Raw genomic sequence first — 27440 nt, 5'->3', positions numbered from 1 at the left:
AAGGGCGACAGTAAAAAGAGACAGACACATAAATTAATAGACAGTGTTAGTGTAAAAATAAAAGTTTTGTGAATAGTGTAAATATACGTTTAGTTAATAGTTTCTGGAACTCATTATTCGGTACGATTGTTCTGTGTAGGTACACAGGTAAAAAAAAGCTTTATAAGAAGCACAACAAAAAAAACTATCTGCCTAGTACTTAGTGTTAAAGTAATTATTCCTCTTCAAATATGTTATATTATAACACTAAATAACCTCAAACCGCAACAACAACAACTATCAGCGTAAATAATTTCGATTAAAATTTATAACATCTCATATATATATTATAACAGTTTACAACAACAGTTAGAAAAAACATAACACAACAGTATAATTCATTAAAAAATTATAACAGTTTAGCCCACCTCTAGTTATAAATCGTTACAACGAACAACAAGAACTTTTATATTATGTTGCTTGCTGCTACGGAACCCTTCATGGGCGAGTCCGACCCGTACTTGGCCGTTTTAAAATCTAGAATGTTCTAGCTGCCATGTTAAAGAATTTTCACTAAAATGACGCATAAGGGTTTTATTTTAATCTATAGTAGCCAATACATACGTAGCCGAAACGGTAATTTCATTCTGAAGCCCCTATTTAAATATAATTTTATAACAAGAACTATGTATTCTTTACAGATTTTAACATAAGCCAATATAGTATTTGATTAACGCGAGTGTTACACATTTAAATAAAACACTTTTTAAAGCATTAAAACGCGTGTTATTGTAACTGTGTTTTTACATCAGATTTTTGGGGAAAAGTTACATTTTTTTATTTTTATTATAGTTAACCCGACGTTTCAAGATCATACCAGATCTCGTTTTCAGAGGGACTTACACGCGTTTTAATACTTTAAAAAGTGTTTTATTTAAATGTGTAACACTCGCGTTAATCAAAGAAAAAAGTGTTTTACTTTAAAAGTATTTTATTTAAAATAAGCTACTATATTAGAATAAACTTTCCATAATAAAAAATTCTCTAGCCAATAGAGAGGTACTAAATAAAAAACAGTTTTTCACGTACATTTATATATATTATACAATAAAACAAAAACATTCTAAATTTTAACGATCACAGCAGAACAAGATCTGTATTGATTTATATGGCACGAGAGTGAAATTATTTTCTTAATTTATTAGAATAGGAACAAAATTGCGGCTCAAAGCAGCTTTTTTGTGATATTTTTGGTAATTTTATGTTAGTGTCGGTTATGGTGTTAATTTTATAATATTTAATACATTTTGGTTTTTCTTCGTTTTTTTTATACCATCACAGTTAAAAAACTGTGATGGTATAAAAAAAACCGAATAAACAGAAAGCTCTTGTTCGGCTGAAGCCTATAATACTCTTCTTAATCTATGAGCAATACTAATTCTACATACTCATAAAACTAAATAAAATTTAAATATTTCTTTGTCCTTCTTCATGTGTCAATAAGCTTAATAGGCAACTAAGGATTGATGTGTTTTCGATTTGGAACAGTGTGTTCAGGGTTCATTTAATAATATATTAATAATAATATGTTAAGCCCCCAGTTTTTCTGGCATACAGCTGTATTAACTACTCATATATATCATATAATTGTTAATTTTTGATATATACTAATATATTAAATATTAACAATTAAAAAAAAAAAGTCGAAAACGCGGTGCAAAAATTAGTCATTCAGTGTGAGCGAGACCGCGATATTGGCAATACCGCTCTCAAATATTATCTTCGATCACACCACGCCCTATAGTAATTATAATATAATTGTAGTGATCAGACCTATTGTTAACATCTACTATTACACCATATTATATATCACAACGTAGAATACTAATAAAAATTGCAAAGATATGAAACGGTTTAAGCCACAGGGAATTTTAATAGCAATATTCCGTTTATATTTATTTGTACAACAGTATAAATAATAATATATTGACACACTTTTACACAAAATATCTTGCCCCATACATCCATGACTTGGAAACAAACACCCATATCCATTATATAAATGTTTTCACCTACGGGGATTCGTAACCGGGACTTCTAGCTCAGTAGGCAGAGCAACTAACCTCTGGGCTGTAGGGGCCGCCATGTCGTCGTCGTCGTAAATCAATAACTTGTATTAAGGGTACTGGTAATATGCAGAACAGTGAAATATGCTTTAAATATTTTCTCATAGCAGCATAATTGACATTGCTGAAGGCAAATGTTTAGTTCATTTACGTATTTTCTTATAGGAGCATACTTGACACTGCTGAAGGCAAATGTTTAGTTAAGTTACATATTTATTTTCTTATAGGAGCATACTTGACACTGCTGAAGGCAAATGTTTAGTTAACTTACATATTTATTATCTTATAGGAGCATACTTGGCACTGCTGAAGGCAAATGTTTAGTTAACTTACATATTTATTTTCTTATAGGAGCATACTTGACACTGCTGAAGGCAAATGTTTAGTTAAGTTACATATTTATTTTCTTATAGGAGCATACTTGACACTGCTGAAGGCAAATGTTTAGTTAAGTTACATATTTATTTTCTTATAGGAGCATACTTGACACTGCTGAAGGCAAATGTTTAGTTAAGTTACATATTTATTTTCTTATAGCAGCATACTTGACATTGCTGAAGGCAAATGTTTAGTTAAGTTTCATAGTTATTTTCTTATAGGAGCATACTTGACACTGCTGAAGTCAAGTGTTTAGTTAAGTTACATATTTTCTTATAGCAGCATAATTGACATTGCTGAAGGAAATGTTTAGATCATTTACATATTTTCTTATAACAGCATAATTGACATTGCTGAAGGAATTGTTTAGATCATTTACACATTTTCTTATAACAGCATAATTGACATTGCTGAAGGAAATGTTTAGATCATTTACACATTTTCTTATAACAGCATAATTGACATTGCTGAAGGAAATGTTTAGATCATTTACACATTTTCTTATAACAGCATAATTGACATTGCTGAAGGAAATGTTTAGATCATTTACACATTTTCTTATAACAGCATAATTGACATTGCTGAAGGAAATGTTTAGATCATTTACACATTTTCTTATAACAGCATAATTGACATTGCTGAAGGAAATGTTTAGATCATTTACACATTTTCTTATAACAGCATAATTGACATTGCTGAAGGAAATGTTTAGATCATTTACACATTTTCTTATAACAGCATAATTGACATTGCTGAAGGAAATGTTTAGATCATTTACACATTTTCTTATAACAGCATAATTGACATTGCTGAAGGAAATGTTTAGATCATTTACACATTTTCTTATAACAGCATAATTGACATTGCTGAAGGAAATGTTTAGATCATTTACACATTTTCTTATAACAGCATAATTGACATTGCTGAAGGAAATGTTTAGATCATTTACACATTTTCTTATAACAGCATAATTGACATTGCTGAAGCCAAATGTTTAGTTCATTTACATATTTTCTTATAACAATATAATTGACATTGCTGAAGGCAAATGTTCAGTCATTTACATATTTCTTCTTCTATCTTGGAGCAGCATAATTGACATTTCTGAAGGCAAATGTTTATTTCACTTACATATTTATTTACCCAATGAACATTTCGTAGAAAAGAAATAAAAACATAACCCTAGTTAGAGATGCCAATTATCACCATGTGAATTAAGTATTTAGATTTCCATCATGTTAAATTAAATTAGATCACATACCTAATGATTATATAAATTTTGTATTGATGTAATTTAGAATAATAAACTATCAAACTTTAACTAAAATAAAAAACTTAAAAAAATAATAAACACTGTATTACTAAGTGTAATCTAAATAATAAATAACAAAAAAAATTTACTTCTACCCACATATTATATTATAAGTACGTACAATAAACACTAATTTCATAATATATAATATATGAAAAGGTTTCTTACAAACTACCTACAAATGACAAATTTTTTGAGCCTGACCAAACTTGAAAGATTATTTTGAATAGTACATATAATATGCAACATTCCTTAAAAAAAATTACAAACAAGAAACTGGTTAACCTTACCGAAAACATTTATTAAAAAAAACAATGCCAAAAAAATCCCACTACCCACATCACACATACTGGTATTGATAACCGATACGTAGTAAAAGTAGGTAATAGATTTTTAGGCAGGAGTACTAAAAAGTTTAATATGTAAATCATACAAAAGACTGATTGCATATTACGATCACTTAACTCTTTCACATTTTTTAATTATTTTTGGTAATTTAATAGTAGAGATTTATATACAAATTTAATTGACCAATAATTTAATATATAGCCAATATCAATAGGAAAATATTTAAGACCACACCACTCAATTTTAGAAAAATTAAATTTCTCAAAAATCTCAGTCGTGCTTCCACACTACTACGACAAAAAAGATGGACATCAAGCCAGCATCCTGTGAAAGCAGTCTTCAACCAACAAAACAATTAATTACCAGTGACATGAGAGCATCATATAAGGAGAAGACTATAGAGTCGAGATTCTTGTACATTTTTAGCTACACAATTGGACACACTTACACTATGTGTAATTACACATAGTGTGTGTTCAAGGTGATACAAGCACTGAGTCTTTTTTATGAAAGAAGAGGACAAACAAACATAAATACGGGTGACCTAATGGTATGTGATCAACTCGGCCCATACTCACTTGTAACACCAGAGGAATCATAAGAGCGTTGACAACCTTCATCATAAAGCGCACTCATGAATTCGAAAATGGAAAACACATTGATAGCTACGTGGCGGGCGACGATTGAACTGGGGGATACGTTGTGAAAGTAAAAGGCTCAATAATTACTACCGATACCACAAAGTAAAAAAAGAAATGTTCTTACGAAACAGTATTATAATTTGATTCATAATAGTTTAATTTTTTATATTTGCAGATAATTCACCTTAAGTACAAAGGACAGATTAGTAAGAACATCTGATTAAAGTTTGCTATAATTCTCAACAAAACGTTGAATGGCTGCAGAAGACGACGATATTTGTGATTTATTTATCATTTTTGAGGACCCCAGTTTCTAATCCGAGAAAGAACATATTAAAGACGATGTAATTTCCTTCAAGGCACAAGAGGAGGAAAGCATCAAGTCAGAAAGATCCAAGTTCCAAGAAGATACTACTAAACCATCTAACGCATATGTATTCAAAGGTAAAAATGGTTTCGTTTGGAATACTAAGAGGGTTTAACGACAAGAACACATCACGTAACATAGTTGAAGACCATGTTATTTCGAGCTGCGGTTAAAATTATTTCATCAGTCTATGTTGAATACTTTAGTTGAACATATTAATCGAAAATTTATATGTACAGTAATAAGTTCAAAAATAGAAGTAGATTTGAGACTGAAGTTAAGGCTTAGATAGTATAATTGAATTTTTATCATTATAAAAAGGCAATTTTCAACACCTCAATTTTTTTTTGCAAAGTTATTAAATACTGCTAAAAATCTAAATAAATATCTTATAATAATCAAAAAATAGTTTTGGCGTATAAGGTTTAAGTAATTGTCAATATATTAAGACACAAATGAGTTATTCTAATGAAACCCAGTGAATTTAAATTTAACTTGTAAACTATTCAAAGTTAGGAGCATGGAAAAGTGGATTTGGGGTAGAGTTAGTCAAATTTAAGGATTGGAATGATCGTTTAATGCTAACGTTGGGGTACTGGCGACGCCATTCAGCCACCTGTAAAATAAAGTAATATGTTAATATTCAGCCAAAAGCATACAGAAGAAATCCCTAAATTGTCTATAATTGCTATTTAAAAGCGGGAGTCTATGGCTCATGGTAGAGTACTTCTCACGGCCCCAGAACTCACGTTTTTTTATAGAATTAAATCAAAAACAAAATCAAAAATGTTCTGTTCATTTAGTTAAATATATACAGGATGTAATCGCGGTGGTAACCCGGTGATTATTCCATAACTACTACAGATATCAAAACACTCAAAATTGATATCGAAAGTACGTTACGTTATCTGTAAAATGACATCAATAACTACTTTTAAATCAAAAGAGAAGTATGTGTACGGGTGATCTGAGGATAAGTTCGCTGTAAATAGTCTCAGCAAAGATCAGAAGAATCACGAATGTTCCAAATTGTATACGTACGCTTATTTGAAGCGACCTATATTGTATCGTCTGTGAATTCCGTGCTCTTTTCAGTCAGAATGAAATGAAAACTGCACTATTGAGAAACGTATACATCCAAATGATGAGAATGACATCCAAGTTTGAGGCGTATCATGCTAAGGTGGAATTTGGCTGCCAGAATCACGGCGAACAGCTCTTTGGAAAAAAAAACATTTTCATTCATTTTACGTTGTTCCTTTCTTTTAAAATACTATGTTACTTAAGAAGAATTATTAGTTTTTGGCCATTCTTTATAGGAATTTACAAATATATGTATATATATATTTTTGGTATTATCAAGTCGATGATTACAAGCCACAGCTAATCTACCACAGCAAATTTACCAGTGGGAGGCTCCTTTGCACAGGATGCCGGTTAGATTATGGGTACCACAACGGCACCTTTTTCTGCCGTGAAGCAGTAATGTGTAAGCTTTACTGTATTTCGGTCTGAAGGGCGCCGTAGCTAGTGAAATTACTGGGCAAATGAGACTTAACACCTTATGTCTCAAGGTGACGACCGCCGTTGTAGTGCCATTCATATTTTTGGAGGTTTTCAAGAATCCGGAGAGGCTCTGCATTGTAATGGGCAGGTCTTGTCACTTATTTTAATAAAAAAAACTTCATCTCTTACTTACTTCGAACCCGTCTATCTGATCACAAAAGCTGACGTCGAGTAAACGTAGCTCACGGCAATTGTCTAGGATCCTGTGAACGAAAATTATACTGTCAACAAAATTTGTTATTTTTTAAAGTGATAACCCCCACTTCTGGGATTAATTACACAAATTAAATATTTATTTGACTAATATGGATGTTTGCTGCCCGAGTCAAGGATGTTTATTAGTATTTATGTATGTTTAAGTATGTATATCGTATTCAATATATCGTTGTCTTGCAACGATAGTACAGGCCCATAGGCAGGTATGCGTAGTTTGGTACAAGATAATTTGTGTAAAAGTGTGTCAATATTACATTATTATTAATAATAAAAAACAAGACTCAATATTGAAAAATAAACCTTTCATGCCATTTAATTTTAATTGAATACTTATATAAGACTCCAAGCGTTCTTCTAAAGCAGATAAGAAAAATATATATAAATCGGTTTAAGGGTAAATATAAAATGGCATTATTAAAAAAACAAGAGGAATCCGAAAATTTCAATTAAATGCGTATGGAGATGGAAATAACTACCCTTAAATAAATATTTTTCATTATTTAACCATAACATTTGCAAATCGATTTATATAACATTTAGACTGACACTCTTATTAATGCAACACACACACTCACGCTCACAAATACAAAGGTAGATATAGCAATGTAATTGTTATTAGCTAGGGAGATGGGGATGGCTGAAAACCAGCGCTGCATGAAATAATTATTTCAAGCAGCATAAGCTGAGCCTACTCCCTTTTGTTTTAATGTATGTTATAATAAGTTGATTTTGTATACTTAAATTAAAAACCAAATGTTTTGAGTTTTCTTTAGTGTTAATTCCGTCAATATTTGTCTTTTAAATAATGTCGATAGCAAGTCTCGTGCCAGATTTTGGCAAGTCAACATGTCCTCAGGATGCGTCGTGAAGAGGCGAAACACGTGTCAAATTATTTAAAAGACAAATATTGGCGGAATTAACACTAAAGAAAACTCCAAACATTTGGATAATAATTATGGATTTCCGCAAAGTAACGCCAAAGTAGTAAAGTTAAATTAACTTCAATGTATAGCCTTCAAGGTATAGCCTAATTTCATTATTATTATTATAAAAGAGTTGCAATGAAACTCTTCATACTCACTCTGAGCAGATACCCGGTGTGATAGCCCTCACACCGAGCAGATCCAGCTGCGTCAGCTTCTTAATCCTGGGCAGTATTGCTCGCAAGTCTGCGTCAGACACCCCTCGTAGCGCGCCCAGGAACAACTTCCGCAATTCCCCACGAGTAACTGCCCTTAGCCATTCGCCTGAGCTCCCCGCTTGTAGACTGAAAAATATCAATTTGAAAAGTTTCAATTATCTCCTTTCATTTTTCAATTGTCAACATTATCGGTTTTTATTATCATTATTATTAAAAATTTATATAAGAGGTATATTTTTTTTATAAATAACATAATTTTTTTCACAACAGATGTCAAGAAATGTGTTGCCGGCCTTTAAGGTGGGAGTATGCTTTTTTCTTGAAGGTCCCTAAGTCGTATCTGTTCGGGAAGACCGCTGCCGGTAGTTGATTCCACAAAGTGGCTGGGCGAGGCAAGAAATTTCGAACGAAACGCGCGGTTGTGGAATGCCAGACGTCTACGTGATGCGGATGGTACTTTGCACGTAATGTCCGGTGGTGGAATTCGGCCGCTGGAAACAACCCGAACAGCTCCTCTGATGATGCGGTAAAAGATGCAGAGAGAACCTACATCTCTACGCAATGCCAAAGAAATTCAAGCCGATCGGAGATGAATATTTAATAATTTCGTTATAATTACCACCATCCGACATCTATTTCTTGCAGCTTGGTACAGTTAGCCAGCGCTCGGAGGCCCAACCCAGTCAGTGAGAATGACTTCCAAAAGTCCACAGACACTAGTTCTCGACAATACGCACCCAGCACCAACGCGATGGAGTCCATCATAGATATCATTTTGCATGCACCTGACATACAAAAATATGTTACATTAATTAATTAATATAATACTTATATAATATAATATAACACTTGGTTCATCATCAGCATTTCATCATCCTTTCAGCCGGAAGACGTCCACATGACGAACGGTCCAGAGCTGCCCTCATCCAACGTGCTCCGGCGATCTTGACCAGAACATCGATCCATCTCATGGGGGATCTACCAACACTGCGTCTTCCGGTACGTGGTCACCCTTCGAGGACTTTACTGCCCCGACGACATCTATCCATGGCACTATTGCCCTGCTCACTGTCACTTCATTTTTGCAACCACTCGGTTAGATTGGTGACTTTGGTTCTCTTACGGATCTCGTCATTTCTGATTCGATCTCGCAGAGAAACTCCGAGCACAGCCCTCTGAGCAACAATGAGCTTCCTCATATATTTGGTTACGGAAACGGATATGAATATTGATGCTCAATTGAAAATCTGCTCTTCATTAAAAATAGAAAAAAAATGCTTATATTCTAGCAGAATTATTGCATCATCATGAGAAAACAGTAGGAGTCTCCATTGAACAGGATGCCGGCTAGATTATGGGTACCACAAAGGCGCCTATTTCTACCTTGAAACAGTAATGTAATGTTTAAACAGTAGGAATTATTGTGTTTTGGACTGAAGGGCGCCGTTGCTAGTGAAGTTGCTGGGCAAATGAGACTTTACATCTTATGTCTCAAGGTGACGAGCACAATTGTACTAGAAGTAGAATTTTTGGGTTACACAAGAATCCTGAGCGATCCTGAAATGGACAAGGCGTATCAATTACCATCAGCTGAACGTCTCATCCCTTATCGTAATAAAAAAAAAGTAACCGAGATTCAGATGTTGTATTCCTGGATTCGCTTTAAGGATTGCCACTGCCGCTTTGGTGTTAATATGCGTCCTGTACAGGTCCAGTCGTCGCAGCTTCTTCAGTGGAAGTAGATCGTTGTAATTTGAAAATGTCTCCACGGAGCGAAGACATAACTCTGAAACCGAAACGTCATACGTCATCATTTATCACGCCTCCATACTATCTTGAGCACTGACATTCATTAACTCATTCACTCAAGTCATAAAAGAGGTTTATTTTCTCAAAATTGATTCCTTTAGAATAAATTCTTTATGATGTCAATTCAAACACTACCATCGATCGGAAACCGAGAGAGAAGAAAATTATTTTTTGCGCTTTCTTTAATAAAATATACAATATGGTACTGTCATTGTTATTGTTATAAAATAATCATTAATATAATCAGTAATAGCATTTACGAGAGGGCCATTTTTTAATAAAACATTTAAATATATCGATAACACCTGTAGTGGTACCTAATATCGGGCTATGCTAAGTCTATGGTCTAATTACTACATTAGTCCGAAGCCGCTGAAGACCTCATACATATCCTTCTGGAATGCGAGGCCGTTGCCAGAATCAGGCCATGGTGCCTTAAAACACATTCAATCAAAGCAGAGGACGTGCCCTGCCTGGACCCTCTGAGGATCCTACGCTTCTTAAGAATAATAGGCCTTGAGAATACAATTTAAATCTCGGCACGTCTCCTAGTCAGTAGTCTCCATTTTTCCACAGCTCATGTTTTTTCTTTAGACATCTGAAGTCGAGGGTAGGCGCGCTTACGCAAGGGGGCACAATAGATCCTGGGATTTAAGTGCATCTAAATCCCAAATAATAATAATAATTAATACTACATTAGTCGCTTCTCATAACTAAGCTAACATTTGTCATCTAAGCATCCACTAACTAGTGGTTTGTGACCCTGCCTACTGAGCTGGACGTCCCGGGTTAGAATCTCGGTAGGTGCAATTTGTATGATGAATATGAAAGTTTGTTTCTGAGTCATGGATGTTCATATGTATTAATTTCCTGTCTGCTCACGTTGCCATATGGCAACGGCATGAGACCACCGTTTAGTACGCTGTTATAAAGTGAGCACACAAGATATTTGGATGCTTGCAGCGCATCCATTTTATTTTATTGTTATTTGGTTGTGGCTAATTTATGGTCGACGATTCCTGTCACAAAGAAATACTATACCACAACCGACGCATTGTCATCTGTGACGTTAACATAATGACAGTTGTCTAATTCGCCGCCTGAAATATTATAACAAAAAAATTGTCACTGACACATTTACCACCAGGATTTCCCAAAGGATTAGCGGGGCCCCCAGCTGCAGAACATCGCGTCCAGGAATACCAGGTACGTCGGCATATTATTTCAACCATAACTGATTTCGCAATAAATAGCAATTATATCTAATCATATCATAACCACGCGCCCATACAACATTAACGTATGTTTAAGTAAGTATATTGTATTAAATATATCGTTGTATTTGCACCCATAGTACAGGCTATGCCTAGTTTGGGGCAAGATAGTTTGTATAAGAGCGTGTCAGTAGTATTACTAACTAAACTCACCTTGCAGATCCGGCGCGTAAATGCCCACCGCTCTTATAACACAGTTATTGACAAACTTGCAACAATTCAGCCGCAGGTGTGTCAAAGCCGCACCATTGTGTTTCAGAAATCTGAAAAAAAAAATGTACTATAGAGGCAATCATTAAAACAAAAAAAACATGAGACAATACTGATTATATTATATTCCAACTTATTAGAGGGGGTCGTTAAATCAATGGACTCTAACACTATTTAAATAATTACAAAGCACTAAAATTACGAGAGGGTGAGTGGCGTACGTCGGGGGACAATGCAACGTGTGACGTAGCGCGACCGTCTGAGGTGAGTGAGCGGGTTAGAGGTGGTCGTTAAATCAATAAACTGTTTTTATTAACAGTTTTATATTCGTTAAAGAATTAACTGTTTTTCTTCAACGAAAAAACCTGTTGAACATAATAAGCTAATAAATTCAATCAACGTCTTCGCCCGTAACTCACAATAAATGAAGAAATTGAATGCCTCACTAAAACAGCTTAATTCAAAACAGTTGACGAATTTGCGAACGAAAACGTTGACTTGATATTATATTGACGTAATGAAAACCTAATAAAAAACCTAAATTATTAATAAATGCATTAACCAATTTTTCAAAACCCGGTTGACGAATTAACAGTGTTTTCAACCTGTTGACCATTTACAAAAAACAGTTAAATTAATTTAATTTAAAAACCTTCAATGACACACCTCTAGGGCGGGTATCCCGGCGCCGGCGCCTGGCACCGCCTGGTACGCGATTACGAGGTGAGCGACTGAGGGGAGGGGGGCGTGCGGGTATGTTGCTACGTGCTATAGTAGCGACAAAGGGAAAAAGAGAACGCGGTAGAGTGTAGACCACTGAAAAGATGGGTTGATGACATCAAAGAAACAGCAGAAGAGAAAAAGGCAACAAAAAGCAAGAGATAGTAAACAATAGTGCAAAATGGTGGAGGCCTTTATCCTTTATTATTAACATAGGGGTTGTCATTTAAATAAATAAAATTAATAAACACATCTTACAATAATAATAATAATGATAAAAATAATCTTGTATGTATGGCTCCTTTGCACAGGATGCCGGCTAGATTATGGGTACCACAATGGCGCCAATTTCCGCCGTGAAGCAGTAATGCGTAAGAATTTTAGTGTTTCGGTCTGAAAAGCGCCGTAGCTAGTTAAATAACTGGGCAAATAAGACTTTACATTATGTCTCTAGATAACAAACGCAATTTTAGTGCCGCGAATCCTGAGCGGCACTGCATTGAAATGTACAGGGCGTATCAATTATCCCGGCGTCCCTTACTATCATAAAAAAAGTAAATGGATTCATATAATCAACTCACTCAACCATGGCGTGCGGCCTAATCATACAATGGCTGCCGCACCAAGAGAGGTCCAATTTCTGAAGACGTTTGCATCGCATGGACATAAATGTTAATACCTGCCGACAAAGATTCATATAATAGGATTAATAATTCATATATGGCAAAACAAAAATACAATCTCATCGTGGCGCAGTAATATGGGGAATTTTGTAGCTTATGTATGTTTAACAGTTATTATATTTATATTTTTCAAATTATTTATTTATTTTATTTATTTATACTTTAATAAAACGGCGTAAGCCATTTACAATATTAAAGTAAGAATTAATTACAAACTAGACATATTACACAAATAATAGTTACTAAATACAAAGTTTACTGTAAATAACTAACAATTAATTAACATCCAAATACCGTTCATTCATTCCTCTCACAAAAACGCAAGCACTCTGTTAAAATCGTCTGCCATCCATCCGCAAATAAATCACAAGCAGGGTTGGCTTCGAGAAGAGCGTTGAGATTATGCTTTAGTGCCTTTAGTCTTGCCGTAAATATTGAAACAAATAAAAATAAAAAAAATCAGTAGCAAATAAAATTAATTACTTTTACAGTATGTTAGATATAAAACAATAGTTCATTTTCCACAAATGTATTAGTACATATTTTTGAACACTATGTGTATCGATATATTTGGTGCTTTGAATGATGCTATCTATTTGGTCACCAAGTGTATGGGAGAGTTTTAAAAAAATGTCATTTGGCTCCATACCTACTTTGTGTAATACAATAACAGCGATTCGGTTCTCTTTAAAAAATGTACAATGTATTGGCGCCAAAATGATAAAACTAAATGAACAATCATATTAAAATGACAGATTCGAAATTCAAATGTGATATTTTGTTTATTTTTAATTGTAAGAGTATTATGGCCAGACTAAGTAATGAGGTAAATTTTATTCCAAAATAATTATCCAGTATGAAGCTCGCTCTGCGTAAGAAAGTAAAATAGATTCACATTTAGAATTTGTTTTCACTAAATACTGTAAATTTAAAAAGCCTGTTTCTGTGTATATAACATTTTATCTAGTTTTGAAAAAAAATCTATTTTTCATAATTATTATGTACGTACTTCATAGAAATACGTTTTGTTTGAAGTTTTAAAAAATTAAACAATTTTCATTTAATATCCTATGGAACTATAGAAGACCATGAAATTGATAGCCTTCTGTCATATGACTAGATATATGAGACGACCCATATAGCCGAATGGTTAGTGACCCTGACTAGGTGCAATCATTAATATGATGATGAATATGGATGTTTCCGAATCATAGATGTTTATAATATGTAATTATCTTATATCTTTAAACGAGCAATTCTTGTTTACATATAATCTGAATCTCGGAAACGACTTCAAAGATTTCAATTAAATTTAGTATACAGGGGATTTCGGGGGCGATATTCGATCTAGTTAGGTTTCAGTTTTAAAAAAACCTTTTTTAAGTTTTATCCGTGTTTATGAAGAAAAAAATAATGAGAAACAGCTACAATAACATTAGAATACAAAGATAAATTTCGCCACTATATACAAAACTATAATAGCTCAGATGGGACATTGGGTGATCCGGAATGCAGAAGACCTCGGTTCGAATCCAGATGTCCTATTAGTTTTTTTTGTTCAAGTTTTGTACATTTAAAAAAATACGAGCAAGGCTCGGTCGTCCGGATATTGTACGTTAAAGTAAGTATATTGTATTAAATATATCGTTGTCTTGTACCCATAGTATAGGCTGTGCCAGTTTGGGGCAAGATAATTTGTGTAAAAGTGTGTCAATATTATTATAATTATATAATCCAGTGACATTACAGCTAATATAAACGAATAACGAAAACCAAACTGCGATGTGTTCGTCTAGATAGCAGTCTCTACAATAACGTATAGCTACTGCGTGAATTTTTCGCAGGGATATAATAAAAACAGTGATTTGGTCAAATCTCGGAAGATGTTAAAACCCGGTTTTATCATTTCTCGAAACAAATCTATTGATTTGACCAAAAGCCAGAATTGGTTCCGTGAAATGACAAAAAGTGTTATAAGGTATTTGGTAAGACTTAGACATAATTTGGTAAGAATTAGTGGAGGGGGTGAGAGGGGAAGGAGAAGGAAAGGAGAAGGGACTCCCATGAAAAGGTAACGCACCAGAACCAGTCTCTTGAAAATCAAATTAATGTAACCTAACTTCAAAACAGGTAAGTTTCGCCAAAGACCAAGTAGAAGCCCCGCTTCGCGGGCCCATATTATTAAAAAAAAACACAAATGGGGTGGCGGGCATGTCCCGGTCGGGTCATGGCCTGGTCGGGGTATGACTCAAGTCCGATGCTCACTTCGCTCGCTTTTATATCCTAAGTTCTTCTAGTCGCGTCACTCATCGTCATTTCATGGAACCAACCCTGGCATTTGATCAAATCACTAGATTTGTTTAAAGAAAAGATAAAATCGTGTTGTTCTTGTAAACATACTACGTGATTTGATCAAATCACAGGGAATTGACCAAATCTCTGTTTTTATCATTTCCCTGCGACAAATACACCTCTAAGCACAGTATCTGGTCAGTGTAAATCCATTTCTCATTCAAAAGTTTGGGACGGCAATGATAAGAATTTGAGACAATAAAAAATTAAACTATTATTTTAGTGATAAGTTATTCAGACGCGCTGAGCTATTTATTTTATGGATATTGTATGAGACTATGCCGCCACGGTCAGCTATGTAACGCTAACGCTATGTAATGAGTCGACTCAGGGAGATGGGCGGCCTGGTTCACATACCATCATAAGGTGACATGTATAGATATAGACACGTGTGTCTTCTTCTTCCTAAAAATAAGGAACTAAATGTCGTAATTTATGTTTAATTTAGCACAAACTATAAAACGTAGAATTTTTTTATTAGTTTTTAACCATTTGACCGCGTACAACGCAGAGTAGCTCGTCGATTGTCATGGAACACAGTGCTCTGTTAACGGCTAGATCACTTGGTGTTGCGTAGGGATGCGGTAGAAGACACACAATGAAGCGTCATTGTGTGTCTTCTACGCTCGGCACGCAACAAAGAAGGATATCATCTCCACCATCTGGATGTGTGGCGGTTTTCAAGGCATTTTCTGCGACGATACGACAATTCAAAAAAAGCGCGTAAACTTTCTTAAAGGGCCGGCACCGCGGCCCGCGGGCGGCGATCACTTACCACCAGGTGAACTGTACACTCGTTTGTCCTCTCTTCCATAAAAAAAATATTAAAAGACAGCAAAGACTCGATAAATAGTAATAAAATATAATAAGTGTTACTAAATTAGCATGATGACAGTATAATAGAAGATAGATAGCATCATCATAGGAAGCGTCAAATACCTACAATCAATTTACGTTTTTGCATTAATTGAAAAAAAAACTTGCAATGACCTTAAAAGGTCCAATAGATAATAAGGAAGTTAAGTTATTATGTAGCCAACACGATTTCCTGTTAGTATATAGGGCTGTGTCACAGTTAATAAATGGTATAGATTTTTTTTATAGGTAGAGAAATACATAAAACATAATACGTGTGTCATACTGCGTCATACTATGTAAGTACGTCATGTTAAAGTATTTATCTACACACATGCTTTAAATCCTCTATTAAAGATTCTAAAACTGTTAGCTTATTACCAACATTAAAACACCCAATGTCCTAATAACCATTACATCATCCAAACGAGTGTTGTAATGTTGTACTGAATTTCATAACAACACTCCTTTGTTTTTTTTTTCGAACCCTTCATGCGCAAGTAGTTTCAACAGACAGCCACATTCTTATTGCTCGATGCGTGGTATCTGTATGAATTTCAAAAAAAATACTTTTTATATATATAATTTTTTATGCTCTATGAACTTCATTTAATATTTATATTATATTGATATTTGTCAGTATAGGTACCTAGTCTTGCCATAAATACTGATCAAAGATAAAAAATTCTATTGCAAATAACATTTATTACTTTTACAGTGTGTTACTTTAATACACAAATATAAAACAATTTAAAATATAAACAGCTTATTCAAGTGGTCTCCATTGGCTGCAATACAGTCGTTTAAACGTTGAGGTCAGTTATCAGTAGAAGCACGCACTCTTTCCATGGGAAAATTCTTCATTGCCAATCGTACAGATTGTTTTAGGGACTCCCTATTATCATGGCGTTTAGAGCAAGCCGTACTCTCTAAAACTGATCATAAATCATAGTACAACGGATTAAGATCGGGACTAAACGACGGCCAGTCTTCAGCTCTGATGAAGTCCGAAACGTTCGTTTCTACGAATAGCATCTTCATACCTAATTTGTGTAATGCAAACACAGCTATTCGGTTTGCTTTAAAACACCACTCCATTTTAATATTGCAAAATATTGTACAATGAATTGGCGCCAGATTGAGAATACTCAATGAACAATCATATAAAAATGACAGAAATTCCAAATTCAAATGTAATATTTTGCTTATTTTTAACTGTAACAGTATTTATGGCCAGACGTAAGAAGATACGAATACACTAATAAATTTCATAATAAAAAAGACCTCCATTATTATCTCTTCAATTGTAACACAGAACCGTTGTTGCGAGACGCAACATTAACGCCGACAATTCTCATGGAGGTCAACACTTAAGACCATAATTAATGGTTTTCCTGTGACCAGCTTCTTACAATTTTCATGTCGCAAAACTCTGCTTATATTAAATTAATTTATTTTACAAAATAAATTCGCTATGCGTGCTAAGCCTATCCTTCGCGCATCCTCATTTCTTGCATCAAATTCACACACCCCGTACACTGTGTTACCTCTATAAAACCTTTTGATTTAGCCTAGATAAAAGCTGATGTTTGTTTCCAGTGAACTCCTTAACTAATGAACGTGTTTTCAAATTCAAATATTTTTAAATTTATATTAAATTATTATCAATTATTTATAATTTTAATGGGGTTTACTTCATGGAGTACAATTTGATCCAACTTGAGAGATAGGATAGTTTTTATTTCAATTTGGGACCCATAATTATTTTTACTTGCAATTTTTATATTCTATGGATAATTTATTTTACGAAATAATTATTGATGTTATGAAATATTATTGATAAATTCATAAAAAAACAGTATTTTATTTATTACGTCTGTCGGGTCTTGTAATATATAAAAATGTTTCTTACTCACATAAACTTATGGACGAATTTAAAAGAACGCAAAAGAAATTGTGTAACAAAACCAAGGACAAAAAGTAATTTCAATAGTATTTTATACAACAGTTGTATAATGAGGGTCAATAAACACGAGTGGCGCGGGTTTGTTATGTGGCACCAAAACAACTGTGCATTTTTTGGCCTGTATGGCCTAGACGGTATGGTACAGACTTTTTCAGACTCAATAAAGTATGTACTTAAATGTAATTGTAAATTACTGGTCGCGGCTGTATAAATGACAGATAAAAGTAAGGTAAAGTAGAAAAAAAAATTGTATCATTGTTAGTGCACGCGAGCCTCTGAAACGGCTCAACCCTTTAGAATGCTTATTGATGTATTGTGGCACGATCTAGGTAATAATTTAATGTTTCTTTACAAATCAGTTATACAAAGTCTGATATAAATTCCTAGGTAGGCCACAAAATACATTTTTTTTAAATAAAGGACGAGACGAGCAGGACGTTCAGTTGATGGTAATTGGTACGCCCATTACAATGCAGTGCCGCTCAGGATTCTTGAAAAACACAAAAATTCTGAGCTGCCATATAATTGCGCTCGTCACTTTGAGACATAAGACGTTAAGTCTCATCTGCACAGTAATTTCACTAGCTATACGGCGCCCTTCAGACCGAAACAATCATATTTACACATTAGTGCTTCACGACAGCGCCGTTGTGGTACTCATAATTTAGCCGGCATCCTGTGCAAAGGAGCCTCTCACTGGTATATAATAATTATGTAGTTTTAAGTATGTTTCTCTCTCACTTTAAAAAAAAATCACAGGCTATTTTCAAACATTTCCCAACAATTAATTTAAGGTTCCCAAACATACTACATACCCTACGACTAAGTTGAAGATTATCAAAGAGATCATTTTACCGCATGGCGTTATTATAAGGCGGTGAGTCTTCCTTACCTCTGACGTCACGCAGTACCAATACGGTCTCAAATCAATGCTCCTGTAGAGGAGTGAGTCGGTAGCCAGCCCTCTGAAATGTCGATTCACCTGCGCGCAACGGCAGAGCGACTTTAGGTCCAGGTATCTCATGATGCCGAGAAGTGTCTCGTTCTAAAAAAAATAAGATTTGAGGCATTCTACACAAGCCTTTTTGAACAAATCGGAAAATGATAAACACTTTAAAGGTCTTCGCACACTACACCGACATAACGCCAATCCGATAACCCTTCCAACTAAAGGTATCAACGAGTTGTCAAGTAGGCTATCAAAGCAACGGTCACCAGTAGACAACATGGCGTCAATGAGTGGGCAATGCGTCGTAAACGAGTGGGAAGTGCGTTGGCAACTAGCTCCACCTTAAGCAACACGGAATGAAGACTCTTCTTCATTCCTTTTCCTCGCCCCTCTGTAGGGGCGACGAATTGCCAAAGCGTCGCCCGCTTGTCGTAAGCACATTGTCGCCTCGTGCCTGGAGGTCTATTACCAAAATCGAAAGCCGAAGTTTCGGTCCGAAACGAAAGAACGACGAACTTCGAATTAAATCATATTACCAAAGTTTTCGGATCCGAATAGTGCGGACGGATTTCGTTTCGGAACCATAGACATAACCATAAAAAGTAAGGTGAAACAACGAAAAAGTAAATGTCAAGTGAATTTGGTAAAATAAGGTTGTGGTTGAAATAAGGTAAGCGAAAGACAAAATGTCTTATCGTGAACTTCGTATCGATCTTCGGATCCGAAACACTTTCGTAATAGGAAAATGTACGATCCGTCAACTGAAACTTTGTATTTCGATTTTGGTAATAGGGCTCCTGATTCGTCGACAACGAGAGGCAAACGGGTCGGTGACAGTCAATAGCTAAACAACGCGTGGATCGCGCATCGTATACTCTCAACTTATTAGTTGAAAATACACTCTTAAGCAACAAAACATAAAACTTATTTTTCAATGCTGCTGTGAGTTGCGTTGTAGTGGAATCGACGTTGAGTCGGTGTATTGTGCGAAAACCTTTATATCTATACATTATTTTATTTCAGTCATATGTTTATAAAAACGTCAACAATATGACGTTGAAATGAACAGCAAAAATAAAACATGAAAGTAGTCTTGTCATACTATCTACCGTTGATTATTAGCGCCAAAAATTACCACAATTACGTCACAATACAGTAAACGATCACTGCGTAAAATAAAGAGCGTTATTGATGTTGAAACTAGGTCGATATTAGAATATGCTTTGTCAGTTACTTTGTCATGCGCCCAACGTGATTTACGTGATTGGTTCTCGGTATGACATGATTACGGTAACCAAGGGTAAGTAACTGGTTCGCACGCTTGACATATTGTCAATGTTTGTCAGATATGTGGACGATGTATGCGTTATGTATGAGGGGCTCAGTAATAATAAAAAAATGGCTGTTTGAATTATACATATTCGATCGATTAGTATACCTTCAAAAAAAGGCGTATACTTTTCTAAAAGCTTTTTCTTCAGCTATTTTATGTTATGAATTGCAAGATTTCAACAAAAAAACACATACATTTCAAAGATTTTTTTTTTTGTTAGCAACTGTAAATTTTATAACTGTATATTTTTGGTTGGTTATAAAATAAAAAAAAATTTACGCTATATTTTATTTCTGTAACAGCTGGACAAAATATATGGTCAGTCCCCTTCGTGACGTAATCTATGTATGCCCTATCCGACTAGCCGCGGCAAACACAAAATGCAACTCCATTTGGCTTGTTGGGGAGGATGTGAATACCTAGCTTCAATAACTGAATAACCTAGGCCGTTAAAAGCAACCGAACCACGCATTGCCGAGAATAAGTAATATTCTTATAGTATAAAAACAAAACAACTCACCGGTAATTGTTGAATATCCAGCAACCGTGAAGATTTACGGTTCTTTTTTTTTCTTTCAGCTCCTGGCATTGTCAACACTGTTTCATGTAATCTAGACGCCAGCACTGAGCTTAAAAGAGGCCCTTAAATGTTATTGGACTATAAATGTAAACATAGCTGTTATAGTTAGTTAATCATTGTTTATTAATTAATTTATTTAATCTCAAAGTGAGGGTATCTGCATATAAAACAAAAAAAATACAAATTGTTTAAGTCATTCTATTTGTTTTATGTGGTCACTATTATGAAATTAATGACCATGACACCAACACGTTCACAAAGCATCCTTAGACAAATAATGAAGGTTAATGTATCCACTGATATAATGTAAGCACCATTCATATATTGGATGCAACACCTTACAAACTATTATTTTTTAATAAATTTTAATAATTGTTATGTAAATTACAGCCATTGTAAAATACTCTATTGATTGAAAACAGTGGGCCGTTGAGTTTCTTGTATATACTTCCCATGAGCTCTACTTTTTCCGAACATATTCAGTAATTTAAAAGAAATATTTATAGTGACGATTCAAAAGCGCTTAATTTAAGCCAAATAGAATAAAATTTATTTGACTGTGGTAAGTGGTCACCTTGAAGTAAAGGGATCAATAACAGAGTGACACAAAGAAGAATTGTTAAGGAAACCGGGGAAGTATGAAGTATGAAAAAAGTAAAGAAATTGCAGAATATATTTGGAATCTGAAAAAGTAGTAACTAATAAAAAAAATATAATAGATAAAATATTTCAAATGATAAAAACATACTGACCTTTTTTTTTATTTCTTTTAGCCAACTCATGATCAATTTTAGACTGTATCGCACACATTCTGCCTTCTAACCCTCTTATCGATATGGCATCTAGTTCAGTATAATATGGTAGAAGCCGGTGATCAAATTCCAATCTCAAAATCCTGTTATAAATAAAAATAAAAAAAATAGACAAAAATAATGTTTAACTATAATTTCAAAAAATATAACCATAAATCTGACACAATTTATTTTTTTATGATAATGAGGGACGAGACGAGCTGGACGCTCAGCTAATGGTAATTGATACGCCCCGCCCGTTACAATAAATTCCGCTCAGAATTCTTGAAAAACCCAAAATTACAGAGTGGCACCAAAATTGCGCTCGTCACCTTAAGACATAAGATGTTAACTCTCATTTTCCCAAGGATTTCACTAGCTACGGCATCCTTCAGACCGAAACACAATAATGCTTACACATTACTCCTTCACGGCAGAAATAAGCACCGTTGTGGTACCTATATTCTAGCTGGCATCCTGTGCAAAGGAGCCTCCAACAACTTTCAATTTGCAGATAATGAATTCACTTAGTTTTCAGCCTACATAAAGTTAATATGACAACTGTGGAATAAATTACTAACCTGACTGGATAGTCAATTTCACGTATGGGTGGCCTGAAAATTCTTGGTTTATCCCCAGCATATTCTGGCTCCCCTTCCCACAGCAACAACCATTCTAGTGGCCCTAATGCCCAAATCCTTACTAATGCACCTGGATTATATGTCTCAAATATAGCCACTTCCGAAGGAAATACTAACGTCCTAAATGAAACTTCTAAAAAATAAAAAAAATATTAATGTTGTAGTAATGTTGCACCAGTAAATCACAATACAGTTAAAATATCAATATAAAAATAAGTCTTATTTTTATTGAATCTAGGTCGATATTAGTCCACGTGTTGACAAAGTATACACACAAAATACAACTACAACAAAATTATTTACAGACTCAGTCATTAAATCTCCATCACTTGACTTGAGTTACCTATTTGTTATACCATTGTTTATTATAATGTGAAATGATAAAGTTGAATTCGGTATTTTTAATGGCAAAGGACGGGTAGTGTTATTAAACACGAAAATAATAAATTTGATTGGTAGTTAAGATAATTTTTATTTTTTATTAGTGAATTGTCACCTGAATATTAATTAAAAATCGAATAAATAATGTACACAAAGCTTACAAACAAAATTGTTAAATAGCATAACAGCACTGAATATAACTTTGTTTGAAATATTTAGTGCATATGAGTGCAGATCAAATCAAAATCACTTTTTTCATGTAGGTCAAGGAAATAACCTTATGAGTTTTCTTTTCTTTTTATATCCTACCGCCACTTCGGAAAGGGTTGAGCTTGATTCAGAAGAAAGTAAGAGTGCAGTGCTTATAAACTCCAGAAAAACTAATGCAGTGTGTTTTTTTAAGACATTGTGTGTCATTAAACAAAATCGTGATCGATCCAAATAAATATTCATTATACAAATATTGGTACAGCGCTTTTAGAAAGCATCGTAAATTTGTTCTTGTATAAATAGAAATCTTCATTTTTAAATTGGAGTGACAACTATTTGGATGTCTTGTCCTGCATCCAATCGTTTCCCTATCTATATATATATATATATATATACCTATATGATTAACTTTTATACATATTTACAAATTTACGACTCCCTATGTTGCCCACAACAGAGTCCCAACTTTAAATTAAAAGTAACGTGAAATAAGAAAGGCTCTACCACATACACATTTTTTAATAAGAAGAGTTGAAGAGTCTCGAAAAATAAAAAAAAAACATCACAGAATGCCATTCCACAAAAAGGCAAAATTAAAAACCAAATCTGTTTGTAGCTAAATAAATATTTTAGTTCAATAAAAAATAGTTAGTTAAATGTGCTACAGTATGCATAATGCCATCCCTCGAATAAAAAATATTTTATTGTATTTTTAAGTAATTGGACTACTTACACGTGAAAAGTGATTCAACTAACCTTGGGACGACGATGCCTATTATTTTTACACCACCTTATAAAACTTGTATTTTAAATACTTGTTATATATGTTTTTAAAATCCCGTCCTACCAGGATCCGATCGTACTCAATCACCTCACCGAAAAGATCCGCGTGACGGTACGGTTTGTAAGCACTGCCAACTACGGGATAGTTTTAGTTTCGCTATTTTAAAGCGTCAGAAATGCTCCCATGTTTTAAATGCGTTCACTGTGTTATATAATATAAACATTTAACACTGACGTATAATAAGCAACTATACTCTAAATAGTCTATTAAGAGATCGTCAAAACATGTCCCAGCGCCGTTATATACATGTATACGTTAACTTAATAATAAAAGATAAGATTATTTCTAATTAAAACCTTATTTTATGGCAGTAATGTTTAAAGTTTATTATGTATATATATCTCATACGAAAGTAGTAACAGTACGTAATGCGCGAGACAGACGAGATCATCAGGCAAGAATATTTTGTTTTAGCAATTGAAATCTAAATATTTAGCAAAATTAATGAAAACATAGATGGGCGGCGGCTATTGAAAGCAAGGGAGAGGGCCTGACATTTATCCTGGATATAGCAAAGGCCTTTGATCATGTATACTACATGGTACTTCTTTCAAAATTTCCATCTTTTGGGCTTCCCCGAGAGTTTATGCAAGTGGACCTTCAGCTTCCTCGGGCTCAGCATAATGGTCATTCACTATGCTACAGTTCCCCAAGGCTGTGTGCTATATCCTACACTGTTTCTTCTGCAAATTAATGATATGTATGTATGTGTGATGGGACACCTCCAGCATACATTGCTATGCAGAGAACACTGGTGATTCCATATACACTGGCCACGCAGGTCTCTTTTGGGACATCATCAACCAGTGCCAGAAGAACTTTAAGTCTTCTATCGAGTGCTCTCTTGAGAAGGTCATGGAATGGCCCATTTGTCATATCATCACACTTCGACAACACCTCCCTTAAAGCCTCAATACTAGATCGGAATACTGGGTTTCGAAATTTCGAGTGATTGACAATTCCTCTGTTATCTGGATGGCAAAGCCAAATTGGTTTTGGAGAACTTGGGCGTCATAAATAGAGACAATACTAAGCCCACATATGGAGTATTGCTGTCATCTCCGGTCTGGCGATCCCCAGTATCAGCTCCATCCATTTGACCGTTTGCAACACAGCAGAGCAGCTCAAATTGTTGGGGACTTTGGATATTCACTTTACTTTCACATCCCTTTGGGCTGTGAGTGGCATAAAATTTGTGCCCATTTTGAATAAAAATCATTGAAAAATGAATGCAGGATACACTTGGCTTTAATTATTATATGAATGATGATATTACCTATTTCAATTGGGTTAATGTGAATTATATATGAAATAATAGAATTGAAATTCAGATCACAACATCAGGTGATCTGTATACTCATTTGTTCTCTTCCATATAAAAAGTATTTATTTCATTAAACACCAAAAAAAGATGTCCTTACGCACGGAACAGAAAAAACTAGTAGAAGTGGCATGTGGGCATTACCTTGTCGCCACTATTGTGTACAAATGTACCTCGAGGCTCAAGTGATACCAGTTGTTTGATGTCAAGTGAAGCATAATTATCTTTTAAAAAAATACAAATTAATACAAAAAAACCTTATTGTACCATTTTTGACTCTAGAATTCATAGCCACAATAAAAATAAGTCCAACAAAGGGAGTAACTATCATCAGTAATCATAATTTTCTGATTTAAATACATATAATAATTTTTATGTGTTGTGTCACGTAGGAAATACGTCACAGAATTGTAAAAAATAGATCAAAAACCATGACTTCTGGGAATGTTTGCCATCATTGTAGCATATGTACATCAGTATATAAATTATCATATATCATAAGACTAACAAGATTATTAATATTTCATCAGTACTTATAGCTTCTCTTTTTTTTAATCATTCATTACTGCTTGTTTTGGACTTTTTTTACGTATGGAAGCAGTACAATTTATAAAATCTCTTGTCATACTGGCCCCTGGGTTTATGCAGAATAATGATAAATACTTACACAAAAAAAATTATGTTTTATATGTATATTCTTCCCAGGTAAATATAATATTTGTATTTTAACTTTCCAAGACTATTGGTGTACGCTGTCTTGATTTAATTTGAATTGAGATAAATATTGTCCATCCTTTTAAATAAAACTATCTCTAAGAAAATGTATTGGCATATTATTATTTTAGCTTACGACATACTTCATCAACCCTGATTACATCATTTCTAGTTTGAACACTAGCTATTTTGACAGAAATCAAATCTATGGTTACAGAATTCCTATTACTTAAAGTTTTTATATGTTATTTTCGCAATTTAAGAAAAACTTTTAAGGTTGTCATAATCACTTTAAAGAGTATGAGAATAGAGTAATTGTATTCGGTTCGAAATTGATGTAAATAAATGTGTAGTTATGTCTTTTCATGATTGTGAATTTAGGCCTATCATAAAGCAGGAATTAGGTGTGTGTATTACATATTTAATCGATAAATGTGTGAGTTTGGCGACAACGGTTTCCAAAGTAAAATGACATGATGCCACTTCCACTTGTTTTTATTGATCTGTGGTCCTTACGGGATAGTAACAACAGAGCATAAGGAGCACTACAAACTCACAGATGTAAGTATATATTTATATAGATATTCATACAAGGTATGAAGATCACTCATAAGAATATTTTAAATTATATTATTTTGTATCTTTTTTTTAACTAGTCTGAAATCAAATTTCGTACCAACAAAATCCTGGCTTTGTATTGCGGGAGCATTCTGCGGCATAAAATTTTTTTGAACCGAAGGAGCTTCTTCCCACCACGTACCATAAGTTCTCTAAGCAAAATAATATAAAAGATTAATCATTTCTTATATAAGAGCTTCATATTTAGACCTCATATAAAATATGAATTATAAATTACATTATTACATTGTATTTACCATGACAAACGCTTGAGGATAATCTCCATAGTCGGGAAAATTGGCGGGAGGTCCACGAAGATTGTGTGCGGTATATGAGATACTTATTTCGCTTCCATACTGAGAACTAAAATCTTCAACCTGACTTACAAACTGTTCTAAATCACGTGCTGGACCTACTCCTTCAGGTCTATCATCATCATTATCAGCACCCTCATACGATGATAAAGATGTAATAATTCTTGTAGCCCTTTGCATAGTAGCTTTGGAATATATTTAAAATTTATATATCTATATTTCTATTGCTACTGAAAAAATACAAATTACAATTAAATGGCTAATATTTTAAGCGTTCAACAATGTACACTTAACAGAACACAAGACACATTTATGTTTAACTACAAAGACAGAAAAACTCTCCAGAAAACTACAATGTACAAATAAGTACAAGTACAAAACAAACAACAAAGTCATACAAATATTTATTTTTAATTTTATGACCTGGTAACTAAGACCTTCTCTAGAGTCATTTATATCTTTAGAGACTGAGCGTTTAAATAAAACAACTGCTTGACTGTGAGGAATATGTGGAAGATATATGGAAGATATGATTTATTAAAAGGTTACACGATATATATACAAAATCCTTAAACTAGTTACCCAATCACAATTGTTACTTAAAAAATATTAACAAGTTCAGAAAATACACACCAATACTAAAGCTTACATATTAACCAATAGTAAAACGTTTCATTCAATAAGAATTGAGAATAATATTATATGTTCTATCTCGCTCTAAAACTAATGCTATCGCAGTTTGTGTAAACGTCGCGTCGAACCTCGATCATACGATGTCAATGAGCATTCCGCACCTACGTT

General features: G+C 34.0%; 1 protein-coding gene across 5 annotated transcripts; it reads right to left on the bottom strand.

Annotated features, from left to right (window-relative positions):
* Positions 1–1326: 1326 nt before the first annotated feature.
* LOC126966586 (F-box/LRR-repeat protein 4) lies at positions 1327–26988 on the bottom strand. Of its 5 annotated transcripts, none has more exons than XM_050810728.1 (13): positions 26583–26988; positions 26384–26477; positions 22178–22370; positions 21558–21700; positions 20746–20867; positions 18836–18988; positions 12669–12766; positions 11311–11420; positions 9705–9860; positions 8694–8859; positions 8015–8200; positions 6851–6920; positions 1327–5767 (listed from the first exon to the last, which is right to left on the bottom strand). In XM_050810728.1, the coding sequence occupies exons 1-13, from the start codon at positions 26817–26819 to the stop codon at positions 5654–5656; spliced, it is 1842 nt and encodes a 613-aa protein (XP_050666685.1). In that variant the 5' UTR covers positions 26820–26988; the 3' UTR covers positions 1327–5653. The 5 variants fall into 5 exon arrangements, with proteins under 5 accessions (XP_050666685.1, XP_050666687.1, XP_050666686.1 ...); XM_050810730.1 differs by having other exon boundaries at positions 20746–20849; XM_050810729.1 differs by having other exon boundaries at positions 22178–22367.
* Between the last annotated feature and the right edge of the window lie 452 nt (positions 26989–27440).

This window comes from Leptidea sinapis, chromosome 10 (genome assembly GCF_905404315.1).
Source record: "Leptidea sinapis chromosome 10, ilLepSina1.1, whole genome shotgun sequence".
NCBI lineage: Eukaryota > Metazoa > Arthropoda > Insecta > Lepidoptera > Pieridae > Leptidea > Leptidea sinapis.
The sequence above is the reverse complement of the archived record's forward strand: the minus strand, read 5'-3'. Positions and strand labels throughout refer to the sequence as shown.

Coding starts and splice junctions, on each gene's coding strand:
- LOC126966586 (XM_050810728.1), bottom strand. CDS start 26,819: ATGCAAAGGGCTACAAGAATTATTACATCTTTATCATCGTATGAGGGT. Junction 21,701..22,177: donor GAAATTGACTATCCAGTCAG/GTTAGTAATTTA, acceptor TATTTATAACAG/GATTTTGAGATTGGAATTTG. Junction 12,767..18,835: donor GGTACTGCGTGACGTCAGAG/GTAAGGAAGACT, acceptor CTTTGTCGGCAG/GTATTAACATTTATGTCCAT.